This window comes from Argentina anserina, chromosome 4, assembly GCF_933775445.1.
Source record: "Argentina anserina chromosome 4, drPotAnse1.1, whole genome shotgun sequence".
Taxonomy (NCBI): Eukaryota; Viridiplantae; Streptophyta; class Magnoliopsida; order Rosales; family Rosaceae; genus Argentina; species Argentina anserina.
Genome location: NC_065875.1, coordinates 20,304,330 through 20,318,442, shown reverse-complemented (window position 1 = coordinate 20,318,442; position 14,113 = coordinate 20,304,330). Strand labels below are relative to the sequence as shown.

The 14,113-nt window shown below is 39.0% G+C and overlaps 1 protein-coding gene across 1 annotated transcript; it reads left to right on the top strand.

The window, feature by feature from the left end:
• Positions 1-11,613: 11,613 nt before the first annotated feature.
• LOC126792355 (sister chromatid cohesion 1 protein 3-like) lies at positions 11,614-12,726 on the top strand. The gene is made up of 5 exons (XM_050518800.1): positions 11,614-11,810; positions 12,000-12,261; positions 12,366-12,412; positions 12,496-12,545; positions 12,643-12,726. The coding sequence occupies exons 1-5, from the start codon at positions 11,687-11,689 to the stop codon at positions 12,724-12,726; spliced, it is 567 nt and encodes a 188-aa protein (XP_050374757.1). The 5' UTR covers positions 11,614-11,686.
• The last annotated feature ends 1,387 nt before the right edge of the window (positions 12,727-14,113 follow it).

Here is a 14,113-nt window from a genome sequence, read left to right as displayed (position 1 = left end):
GTAGTGAGATTTACTCACCTTAAATCCTGCGTAAAACTTCCACAACCCTAAGTGAGATTCTTTAACTCGTTTCGTCGGTCACCTAGTGGCATAACAACGTGCTTAGAAAATAAATAGTAATTACAGTCAAAAAGCATTGTTCACACGAATATTGTTCACGCAAAACACTATTCACACGTCGCCCTAGATGGCCGCGCGTGGTGCTTACACGCCACCACAGGCAGCCGCGCGTGGTGCTTACGCGCCGCCCAAAGCAGCTGCACGTGGCCTCACTTGCAGCCCACAAAACCCTCCAATTTTCTTCCTACACCGTCGTATGCCTAATACCTAGTCCTTGTCGCCCTCACCTCCTCCCACGCGCAGCCCTAGATGGTGGCACGCACACCACGATTCCTCCACCCAAAAACTTTATCGAATCAAAAAATTTCCAACAACAAAAACGTAGATCACAAGGAGGAGATTGTAACCGTACCTGTAGCTAGCTCCGATTCGGTTGGAGACCGTCGAAATGGCCGCCGTAAGAAACTGGATCAGGTGTTGAAGATCAAAGATGACCAAGCTCGATTCGAGCTTTACCGCCAGTGGATTCGTGCCTAAGAGAAGGAGGGAAGACTCATCGTCGCCTCATCGTGCCCCAGTCTCGCTGACGACGTTGTGCTCGTCAGTGCCGCAGTTGCTCTCCCTTGGTGGCGGCTGAAACACGCGCGGGGTGGGTCGCCACTACCACTGGTCGACGCGGCTCGGCCGTGCGGTTCTAACGACACAGGCGGCGTCGTGCACGGCGGCCGGAAGAGAGAGATCGCTGGTGAGGAAACTCGGGTGTGTGATTAGGAATCGAGTCGGGGTTGGGCCGGCTCGGTTTCCAGTTTTGATAGTTCTGATTTTTAGTTTCCAAAAAAGTCATTTTATAGCCTTCTAAAGGCAGAAACCCAACTTCCATTACTAACAACTTCCACATATGACATCTGATTAAGGTGTGCCATATGTCCACGAACTCGTATCTACGAGCTCTACACCTTTCGTGAATGAAGTTTTCAGAGATGAGCGACGGATTTAAAAGTCAACTCTTGAGCCTCTGGAATATAACGTTTTTCAACTTTAAATTCCGAAGTCAGTTTCATTTCACAAAAACATCGACGAGAAAGCGTAGAATGCGATTTAACTCGAATGACCAAGCATAATAATTGCAAGAAAGAAAAGAATTTAAACTCGAAAATTCGGGTTATTACAATTTTTGTGTTCTTGATGACCATCTTTAATTTTTGTACTTTTCTTTTCTCTCCTAGTGAAACGTTTTTTTCAATCACATTCCAATTAAGTGTAAATTCTTTTATTTCCATGTTTCATGGCATTATCTTACATGCCAAGTATCAACCAATGTTTAATCATTTTCCTTAGGTACGTAGTTTTTAGATATTTTCTATTGAAGGGAAGAACTCAGTGTTACTTTTCGAGTTGGTAAATACACTCACCACGTTGACGAAGGATATAATTTAGAAATACTTCTTTATTTACAACTTGGTAGGTGGATATGTGGGTCATAAGTGAAGATGAAATTGATTCGACAACTTTAAAAAAAAATTAGGTACGTTTACTCTGTCACCTGATTAGAGATTGCTTTGATGAAGTTAAAATTTTGACATTTTACATTAAAATTGTCTGACCATCACTTATTGCCATGTTCATGTTACATGAACACATCAAACAATTATCTATATTACCACCCTCTTGTACATGCTTTGTGTTTTGACAAATATTGACATTACACCATAATTTTGTACTCTAACTATGATAGGAAGTCAACACTAAACTATCAACACAAGTACCGGAGTACATTTACCTATTTTAGAGAGATACAACTGAAGTATCATGCAAAGTACAGTAGGAACATGAGTTTTTGATTCTTGCTTATTAATAACGTAATGGGAATGATTCTTGTGTACTAGTCGAACTGTAATCCTCGCCTGCTATGGACTCTTGCACTATTGTCTATCTGCCATGCCTAGTAATGCACTAAACAATATCTCAGATAATCATGTGAACACTGAAATTAGAGAAGGGAGAATGACTAAACAATCAAAATTATATCATAATGTATGATATGCATTATAAGCCTGTACATTGGAATTGAGAAGTACAGTTGAAGGAGGAGAAAGATAAATAGCAGATATTAGAATGTGATAGAAGAACATCATCTCAAGTAATATTATCCATAGAGTTATGATACAATTAAGGTTATACTAACAAGGATGATTCAAAAACCCTTGTTCTACTATGTTCTTGTTTGAGTTAGTAAGAAGGTACAGTTGGTGAACAACGTACATTGACCTTTTTTATTTTAAAATTTCTTTTGACTGGGTTTGAGACCATACCTGATTGAATACTGAAATGCTGATAAACCAACAGAAAGCCAACCAACATGCTGAATGGCTGATAGGCTGGTAGAACCAACAGAAAGCCAACCGAGCCAACCAATATGCTGAATGGCTGATAGGCTGATAGAACCAACAGAAAGCCAACCGAGCCAACCAATGTGCTGAATGGCTGATAGGCTGATAGAACCAACAGAAAGCTCCTAGAACCAACAACAGATAGTCAATCAATACTGAAAGGCTGATAGAACCAAGGAAAATTCTACAGTACCCACACTGACGTTTTCAAATATTTATCACCGTTGAATCGTTAAAATATCCAACGCTCATAAACATTCAACGATAGGTGGATACTGGATGACCTGGTCACCGATTCAGAAAAAAAAGAAAATCTAAATCGACGCAGCTAGAGGAGATTGATCCATATAACAGTGCATCTTCTATTCTTCTTCTTCCTCCCCGCACCTAGGGGTGTGCATTTTTTATCGGAAATACGCTACCACACCGGTTTAAATCGGATAGCGGACTACACCGTTTTATGTGGACTAGATTATGATTGTGAAAATATCAAACTGGACTGGATTAGGATTAAACATTTCTCAAACTAGATAAAAATCAAACCGCACCAATTTAAAATAAATAATTATTTTTAGGCAAAAATGCCGATTTGCACCCCAAACTTGGTCTTAATTGTCAATTTGCACCCGAACTTGTATTTGAGTCAATTTACCTCCTAAACTTGGTAAAAATTGTCGATTTCCACCCCGAACTTGCATTTGAGTCAATTTATCTCCTAAACTTGGTAAAATTGCCGATTTGCACCCTATCCGTTAAATTTAATGTTTTCAATCCAATTTAAAGTCATATGTCATGCATTTAAGGGGCAGTATTGTCATTATATGTTTATTCATATTTAATAATGAAATAAATTAATAAAATTACTTAAGAGGAACACATGCTACAATGTTTGTTTTTTCGAAACATGTTATTGATTTATATATTTATTATTTTATGTGATATGGTATGTTAAAAGATATTAGAAAAATATAAATAAATAAATACATTGAAAATTAAAAATAAATGTGTGTTTCGAGAGAATTACTATTCTACCATTGTGTGTCTTAGCCTTATTAGGTTTCCTGTTAGAGATAGATTCGCATATATGTAATAGAATATGATTCCGAATCCTACGGGATTGTGGTTATGTAATGCCTATATATTGGCCTCATTATCAATTAATAAACGGTTACGTTCTGTTATATTATGTTGTTATTATTCTCGTTTTGTTCATCCTATAACAATGTGTACATATAAAAATGTATTTATACACAACACACTATATTTGAATGGGTGAATATGTTGAATATATAATTCAAAGTAGGGTTAAGTATGTAGAAAAAAGATGTAAATAAATAATTTGATTAACAAAATAATCCTCATTTTAAAGAATATTTTTATTTGTTTTTAAGAAAAATATAAATAAAAAATGACAACATTACCCCTCATGTGCATGACATGTGACGCAAAATTGGATAGAAACAGTTAAATTTAACGGATGAGGTGCAAATCGGTAATTTTTACCAAGTTTAGGAGGTAAATTGACTCAAATACAAATTCGGGGTGCAAATTGACAATTTCAGCCAAATTTGAGGTGTATTTTGGCAATTTTGCCTTATTTTTATCATATATTTAACATGATAATTGATGCAGCTTGCATTGCAGACAACTATCTCTTTCGTCTGGATGGTCGAAAGAGCAAGGGTCGTAACTGATATGTTAAATGCATTTAATGTTTTGTCTTAATTAGCTGAGTCTTTTATTTTCCTCTAAATCAGTTTTGGTTTACTGGAAGCCTTAAAGCTTCTGTAACTGATTTAGATTTCTGTTTAAAAGCTATGGTATAGCTTTTGGTATGTAGTTTTTTGGGGAGATTAAAATAAAGAGAGAAACTTTCTCTCCTATCAACTTGGTATTCCTTAGGAATCAACAAGGCATAGTTCTCTTATTCTTGGCTATTCTCTTCTATGAGAATCAACAAGAGTAAGAATCAACTCTATTTCATAGAGTTTGTCATCTTACCTATCACGCACGCTGTCAGTTGGTATCCAGAGCTCAGGCCATTATGCCTCCAAGGAGGGGACGTGGAGGAGCGACTCAGGGACGTGGCAACGATGAAGAGGTTGAGCGTTTGGCTCAACAAGTTGAGCGCCTCACCCAACAGGTGGAGGCCTTAGTTCAGCAACAACATGATGAAGATGAATTTGATGACGAAATCAATCCTTTCAGTGAAGAAGGTGAGAGAGGAGAGCGGAGGCTGGTTCAGAATGTTGATACAAGGCGATGGGAGACGGGCATGAGGATTGATATTCCTGAATTCCATGGCAGTCTTCAGCCTGAGGAATTCGTGGATTGGCTAAATTCTGTGGAGGAGGTTTTGGAGTTGAAGGAGGTTCCTGAAGACAGAATAGTGTCACTTGTAGCTACCAGATTTCGTGGGCGTGCCTCAGCTTGGTGGCGACAATTGAAAGCAACTCGTTCACGACAAGGCAAAAATAAGATCACAATGTGGGAGAAAATGAAGAAGCACATGCGCAGCTCTTTCCTACCACCCAACTACTCCAGGTTGATCTATCAGCAGCTGCAAAATCTGAAGCAAGGAAACCGAACAGTGACAGAGTATACCACCGAATTCTATCATTTGATAGCTCGTTGCGATCTTAGGGAAACGGATGAGCAGCTAGTGTCAAGGTATATTGCAGGTCTCCGTATCGAGTTTCAAGATACATTAAATTTGCTAGATCCATTTACTGTGGCAGAAGCACAACAACGAGCCCAACAATTGGAGAAGCAAATCGCTCGAAAAACAGGCAGAGGTGGGACCTGGTCCCCTAGCAGTCCAAGTAATCGAGGTGCTGTCAGCAACTCAGCCCCTAGTCGTACACTAGCTTCACAAGTTCAGAATGTGAAACCACACATGAGCGAACCTCCAGCCAAAATACAAGATGTGGGGGTTGGACGTGCTGGTACTCGCTGCTTCAAATGTGGTGAGTCTGGACACCGGATGACTGATTGCAAGAAAGAAGGAAGGGCTGGTAAGGGCTTGTTCATTGAGAATGAAGAAAATTCACTACAAGAATATGCCGATTTCGCACAGGCTCCTATTTATGATGACTATGGTGGGGATGATGATGTTTCTGAGGAGTTTGTGAAGGGTGATGAAGGGTCGTTGCTTGTTGTACAAAGGACATGTTTTACCCCTCGAGAAGTAGAAGGTAGTGATGGGTGGCTTCGCAATAATATTTTTCAGTCCACTTGTACAATTGGTGGAAAGGTGTGTAGGTTGGTAATTGACCCAGGCAGCTGCGAAAATGTTATCTCTGAGGAAGCAGTTACCAAGCTGTGCTTGGAGACACAACAACACCCTCATCCATATAAGCTTTCATGGCTGCAGAAGACTAATGATGTGAAAGTTTCAAAGAGGGCTCTTGTTCCTTTCTCTATTGGTACAAGCTACAAAGATAAGGTGTGGTGTGATGTTGTGCCGATGGATGCTTGCCATATTCTTTTGGGACGACCATGGGAGTATGATAGACATGTGACACATGATGGACGGAAGAACACATACAGCTTCATGTTCAATAATACTAAAATCACTCTCCTGCCAACTCGGGAACAAGTCCCAAAGCCAACCCATGGTAAGTCTTCGATGATTTTATTATCAATGAAGAAATTCGTGGGAGAAATTCAGGATACCGGGGTGGTCTACTTGTTGGTTGGTAAAGAGAAATCCAGTGATTTGTCTCATATCCCTGTCCCTGTACAAGCTTTATTAGAGGAGTTTCAAGATGTCTTTCCTAAAGAAATGCCGGCAGGACTGCCACCTTCTCGTAACATCCAACACATAATTGATTTGATCCCTGGAGTAGCCTTACCAAATAAGGCGCATTATCGGATGAGCCCCAAAGAACATGAAGAACTGAGACGACAAGTAGAGGAGTTATTGGCAAGAGGATACATCAGGGAAAGCATGAGTCCTTGTTCAGTTTCGGCCTTAATTACGCCAAAAAAAGATGGGACATGGCACATGTGTATAGACAGCAGAGCCATTAATAAAATCACGGTACGTTACCATTTTCCCATTCCTCGTTTGGATGACTTGCTAGATCAATTGTCAGGTGCTACTGTTTTCAGCAAGTTAGACCTTAAAAGTGGGTATCACCAAATTCGGATCAAAGATGGGGACGAGTGGAAAACAGCTTTCAAAACTCGTGAAGGCTTATACGAATGGTTGGTCATGCCTTTTGGCCTCTCTAATGCTCCTAGTACTTTTATGCGGGCAATGAATGAGTTGCTTCGACGGTTTATTGGAAAGTGTGTGGTGGTTTACTTTGATGACATCCTTATTTACAGCCCAAGCATTGAATTGCACCTACAACATCTAAGAGAGGTCCTAGAAGTCTTGAGAAAGGAGAAGTTTTATGCAGCAGTGAAGAAGTGTTCTTTTATGACTGACAAGGTGTTGTTCCTTGGCTATGTGGTGTCAAAAGATGGGATTCTTGTAGACCAGTCCAAAGTGGAATCAATCAAGAATTGGCCAATGCCGAGAAATCTACAAGAAGTCAGAAGTTTTCATGGGTTAGTATCTTTCTATAGACGCTTTATACAAAACTTCAGTTCTATTATGGCGCATATAACCAATTGTATGAAGAGTGGGAAATTCAGTTGGACTGAGGAGGCCACTGTAGCTTTTCAAGCCATCAAGGAGAAGCTAGTTACTGCCCCTGTTTTGACATTGCCGGACTTTAACAAACCATTTGAATTGCATTGTGATGCATCCAAAGTCGGCATTGGGGCTGTTTTAAGCCAAGAGGGGCGACCAGTAGCTTTTTACAGTGAAAAGCTAAATGGCTCCAAGGTGAACTACAACACATATGATGTGGAGTTTTATGCTGTTGTTCAAGCCCTTAAGCATTGGCGTTCTTATTTAGCTCATAATGAGTTTATCTTATATTCTGATCATGAGGCCTTAAAACATCTCCATGCACAAGATAAGCTCTCTGCTAGGCATGCTAAATGGGCATCATATTTGCAGCAGTTTACATTTGTGATTAAGCACAAATCTGGTGCCTTGAATAAAGTGGCGGATGCTCTTAGTAGGCGAGCGAATTTTCTCACCACCATGAATACTCAGGTGCTTGGGTTTGATTCATTGCATGACTTATTTTCTACAGATTCCTACTTTGGACCTATATTGAAGGATGTGGAATCAGGCCTACGATCTGACTTTATCCTTCATGATGGTTTTTTATTCAAAGAAAATCGATTGTGCATTCCGATGTCCAGTTTGCGTTTGAAGATCATTAGTGAGCTGCACAATGAAGGTCATATGGGGCGAGATAAGACATTGCAGCTGGTGATGAATTCATATTATTGGCCAACCCTACGACGTGAAGTCACTAAATTTGTTGAAGGTTGTAGGGTGTGTCAGTTATCCAAAGGTGTAGCAACTAATGCTGGCTTGTACATGCCATTACCAGTTCCTGAACGACCCTGGGAGCATGTCAGCATGGACTTTGTGTTGGGACTTCCTCGCACTCAGCGAGGTAAGGACTCCATTTGTGTGGTGGTTGATCGGTTTTCAAAAATGGCACACTTTATTCCATGTAAGAAGACCACAGATGCTGTTAATGTGGCACTGCTTTTCTTTCAAGAGGTGTATCGACTTCATGGATTGCCAAAATCCATTGTTTCTGACAGAGACACTAAGTTTCTTAGCCATTTTTGGCGGTGCTTGTGGAAGCTTGTCAACACAAAACTTAATTACAGCAGTGCCTATCACCCTCAAACCGATGGACAAACTGAAGTTGTCAACCGGTCGCTTGGTAATCTGTTGCGGAGTTTGGTAGGAGACAATCTCAAGTCTTGGGATCAGAAGTTAAGTCAGGCTGAATTTGCTTTCAACCATTCTGTCAACAGGAGCACTGGATTCAGCCCATTCTTCATCACTTATGGCTATAACCCAAGGTCGCCTCTAGACCTTGCTCCTACTCCGAACCTGCAGCATGCTCATGTGAAGGCTGAAGACTTTGTGGCTAACCTCCAACAAATCCATACCACAACAAAGCAGCGACTTGAGGACGCCAATACAAAGTATAAGCAAGCAGCTGATTTGAAACGGCGACATGTGGAATTTGAGGTTGGTGATTTTGTATGGGCTGTGTTGACAAAAGATCGTTTTTCAGTTGGGGAGTACAACAAGTTGGCTGCCAGAAAGGTTGGACCAGTGGAAGTTATAGAGAAGATAAATCCGAATGCATATCGTTTGAAGCTTCCCAGTCACATCCGCACTGCTGATGTGTTCAATGTTAAGCATCTATCACCTTATCGTGGTGACAATAGTGAGGAAGAAGAAGTAAATTCGAGGGCGAATTTTTCACACCCTGGGGAGGATGATGCAGCCTGCATTGCAGACAACTATCTCTTTCGTCTGGATGGTCGAAAGAGCAAGGGTCGTAACTGATATGTTAAATGCATTTAATGTTTTGTCTTAATTAGCTGAGTCTTTTATTTTCCTCTAAATCAGTTTTGGTTTACTGGAAGCCTTAAAGCTTCTGTAACTGATTTAGATTTCTATTTAAAAGCTATAGTATAGCTTTTGGTATGTAGTTTTTTGGGGAGATTAAAATAAACAGAGAAACTTTATCTTCTATCAACTTGGTATTCCTTAGGAATCAACAAGGCATATTTCTCTTATTTTGGCTATTCTCTTCTGTGAGAATCAACAAGAGTAAGAATCAACTCTATTTCATAGAGTTTGTCATCTTACCTATCATGCACGCTATAAATAATATAGTGATACACTAATACCCTAATAGTAACAAAACTTTAACTTTTAAGGCTCTAAGCCACAATATTTAATTGACTAAATTATATCTCTTTCTACTTATTCGTCTTTCTTTCTCTCTTTGGTTTTTATCTCGTAATATATTTCAAGATTTATGAGACATTATTATGCAGTATTATTCAAAGATTTGTGCGTTTAAAACTTGGTTAGTATTTTGGTTTATAATATTATTCAGAGACTTGATAACTTTATTTATTTCAATTTGATATGTGAAAATAAATGATTTATTCAAAACCGCATCGGAAATGTAGTTTACTGGATAAGCGGTTTGACCAAACCAAATACTGGATTTGGTTGCAAAATGACCAAACCATTTAAAGTGGGTTGAATTAAGTTTTGTCTTCAACCCGCACCGCATCACACCGTGCACACCCCAACTTGCACCACCTTCAAGTTGGCATTCCAATAGAGAAAGGAGCGACCCGATTTCCTTCCAATAGAGAGAGAGGGAGTGTTATTTAGTTTTAATCGAAGAAGAACATGGATTGGGCAATTTCAGTTTCACGAGGACAAGAAGATCGTTAGAGATATCGAAACAAAGATCATGTTGTACCGTTCAGTTGATCGATTAGAGGCGGCCATTGAATTTAAGAAAGTTTCAGGTACCTCCACATCTATTTTTGGTTTCCAAATTGTACATCTGTAATCTCATTTCAAATTTCTGGGATTGAAAGTGTTCAAATAAAAAAAAGAGTAGTGATATAGTGGATGCTGGCAATAGCTTTTATATTCTCCGTTAAAATCGTCATTAATGGTAATGAGACTTGAGACTTATGTGAATGTATGTTTATACCAGGCGGAATCATGTGTTCCCGCCATAGTCTCTCGAATATCAACTAGACAAGCTGGAGCGGAAATATTTGTAATGAAAATTCCCAACATTAAGGAATTAGAGGTAAATGAGTTTTTCTACATCATCACCGTCGTGCGGTGATTTATAATTTTCAGTTTTGGTCTTGTAATTGGTAAAAGAGGGGAGACTATTAAAAATATGCAAGCTAGTACTTCTGCTCGTATTCATGTTTGTAAGTGCTACAGTCCCTTTTTTCTTATTCTTTTTAGAGGATCGAACCTGAATATCTTAATAGGGAATAAATGTGGGTGTATGTACCATGAGTTCGTATCTTGTAATACTGAGCTCGATCAAGTGCATTTGTGTTTAATCTTATGTCCCTTTTGCAGGCTAAAATGCAATTGCTTGATGAAGCGCACCAAGAAGGTATAGAGAAGTTTATTTATTTTCATTTGCTTCTGTGTTAATAAATGGAGACTACAAGCTTAAGCTAATTATATAAACTACAGGAGCCTGGAAAATTTGGATTCTCTAAAAAGTAAGATAACTTGTCCAGCTTTTGGTGTCAACCACCATGGTTCCTCTTGTATATGCTTTTGATGATTTACTTGGCCAAATAGATGTTTCACATGAGATTGCAACTTGCTGGTTGGTGTATAAAAACAAAATGAAAAATGGTGATATTCCCTTATGATTCTCAATCAGTAACTTATAGAGGTGGAATGATGATTTTGATAAAAGCAAAAATCTGTTATGTCCTTAAGGTTTGCAAACTTATCTATTTAGTCTTTCAATTTCAGTTATGAACTAAACAATCCTTAAATGTTCAAAACTTAGTCTAAACAGTCTAAACCGATAACTCTTCGTTAACTTTTTAACTAAAATACTATTATACTTTTTTTCTTTTACTTACTTATTTACTCTATCCTAAAGAAAACTTACACTCTTAGGGTACGTTTGTTACCTGGGTTTGGATTGGACTGGACTACCTTACACACAAAAATAAGCCGAAACCTACGTTTGGTGAAAACACGGGATTTCATTTAATGAGCTTACGCAGTCCCCGTGTCTCCCGTATTTCAGCTTACGGAGCGGCCCCAAAATTGGGGGACTCCATAAGCTTTCGCCGCAGAAGAAAAACGTAGGGTTCCAGAAGACTTCGTCTCACTCTCACGCCTCTCTCACTCAGCTCTGGTGCTCTCTCACTCATCGACTCTCTCACACACCCTCATTCCAGGTTCTACCTCTCTCTCTCTCCTCCTCCTCCTCCTCTCTCTCTCTCTCTCTCTCTCTCCCTCTCGTCTTCACCCTTGCTCTATCTTGAATTTTTTTCTCGATCTGGTATGGGTTAAAATAGATTGATTTACTTGACTATTGTTTATAGATTGTGTTTATTTGATTGATTGATGAATGATTCTTGGTCTGGGTAGCTTGATTTGATATGAGTTCATGAGTTTCATAGCTAGGTCGTCTTCTTGATCTGGGTTGCTTGATCTGATTTCAATTAAGAAACTTAATAGCTTTGGAAGTAAAATTGAATGCAAAAGCTTCTGATGAAACAAAATCCCCTGCTGCTTCTTCTTCTTCAGTTTGGTTTTGGAGGTAAGGAAGCCGAGGATGTTCTATTCGCACACAATATTGGCTCGGAAGGGCCCTTTGAGTACCGTCTGGTGCGCCGCCCATCTCCAGCACCGCCTCAAAAAATCCCATTACGCCTCCACCGATATCCCCTCCACCGTCGGTCAGTGGGCCCCTCTCAATTTCCCTTCTTTCGCCTTCAAGCTTTCTTCTTTATGTTCATCACGTCTACCCGTTCTTGTTTACATCCTCAAGTTCGCTTCTTTCAAATCTTTTCATAATATTATTCTATGCTCAGTTTTTTCAAGCGTTTCAAAAGCAATTAGCTGACAAGCAATTTGTTGGCTGTTAGATCGCATCATGTCTCCGGAGGTTCCGATTGCACTGAGAATGTCGGGCCACCTTTTGCTGGGGGTTGTTCGGATTTACTCCAAGAAAGTGGAGTATCTTCACCAGGACTGTAATGTTGTATTGAACGGCCTAAGGAAGGCTTTTGCTTCAATAGACTTGAGCTTGCCGGAGAACGCAATGCAAGCACCGCTCCAGTCTATTACTTTGCCTGAGAATCTAAATCTAGATGCTTTTGATAGCGGTCCTGACTTTGACTATGACGGGTAATTGTCTCAGTTGTCCCTCTTTTTCTTTTTTATCTTTCTGCTTTAATTGTTTCGTTGTTTCCGAAATTTGTTATGACATGTTGATTGTGTGTCCTCATCAGGGCTCACAGTGATCATCTTGGGAATCAGGAGGACATCACACTATCAGGTTATTGAATTGAATTTCTGTTTTTTCTTGAGTTCCTTATGTTTGATGAAAGTTTTTTTAACATTTTTTATTTCGTATCACAGAACAATTTCCTATTGCAACAAACCCTTTTGTTGCTATAACTGTAGACGAGGTATCCTTCTTGTACTTGCTCTCTCATATATGTAGTGGTTCAAATTCTAAGGCATTAAAATTGTGATCTTACTGATCAAGACTTGTAATCTATTTAGGATTTCCTGATGGAGTATCCATCACATCAAACTGAGGATTTTGGTTCACATGCTACCCCTATGGATATGGAGTATCCTTCCTAATGATATTCAAATTTTGCTGTCTTTTTGTTTTTGTTAATTTCTTATCTAGAGAAAGCAATTGGGCCTACAAATCAGAAGGCCATTCTTTCTCCAATTACAGAGGGAAGTATGCATTCAATTGGGCCTTCTCCAGTAGTCCAACCAAGCTTAGGAACACCAGCTTCTGTTGCTTCTTTATCTGAGGGTCGACAGAATATCAATACATCTGTTTCAGTTGCTTCCTATTCTGGACCAAATTAAGGTTGTGGAATACATTTTAAAGGAGCTACATCGTATCTCTGTGTTCAAGTCATTGTGTGGTGAAGCAAGGACAATGTATGTTGAACAAGCTTTGCTTGATGCTCGTAGGGGATCTACCTAGCTTCTGACTTTAACCTTTTGGGGGAGTTGATGACTTTACACATGTTGGACAAGCCACCATTTGCTAGGATGAACTCATTTTGTACTACTAGATTAGCATTGATGTCTTTTGTACTTTCTTAACATGTAAAATGCTAATTGAGAATTCAGTTTCCATTGTTGTATTAATTGGTGGACTTGTTTGTGTAAACTATTACTCTTATTTTGTAATCTATGAACTTGTGGCTTACTATTTCATCATCTTCTTTTTTTTTTTTTGTGGAGATTCATAGAACTTCCTCAGGTCATTCCTTAGAGAAGGGAAAAGGGCTGGATACATGTGTGCATATGTGTAAGAATGGGGTGGAAATACTGGAATTGTCTTTCATCTTTCTTTTAGATATATAATTTGTACTTGTGAATATATTAATGTATTTTTATTTATTGAAATCAGTTCCATCTTCAGTAAACTTGTTTTGATTATAGAAACTTATTTTCTTGAGAAAAAAATCAAAATGCCTTCACATCATACCAACTTGAGTCACATCCTCCCTACAATCATTCATGAATTACATATATAGACAACCATAAATCACTACATATGAATTCAACCTTCAAGAATATTTCTTTTTCATTCTGGCCAAACAAAAGATATAACCAACAGTAACAAAATATTTGAGTTACAAAATTTAGTCCGGTGCATCATCAAACGTAGGATTGGACTATTCTGACTGTTCTGTTCTTTAGTCCGAAGCAGTACCAAACCTGGGTTATGGATTACTGCAGTACAGTCCAAAGCTTGCATAGTCCGGGACTGCTATAAGAAATAGTCCTGACTTAGACAGTCCTGGGTAACAAACGTTCCCTTAAGGACTAGCCTTCAACATGCCAAGTAAACAACCTATCGACTTCTTGTCTAAACAGTTTTTTTTGTCTGGCGGAATTAGTGTTGCCTTAGTAAAGTAAAACTTTAGTTTACTAAAGGATATCGTTATGACTAAAACATTTTTTTAATGGGCACACACACAAGAGTTTATTTATACAACCA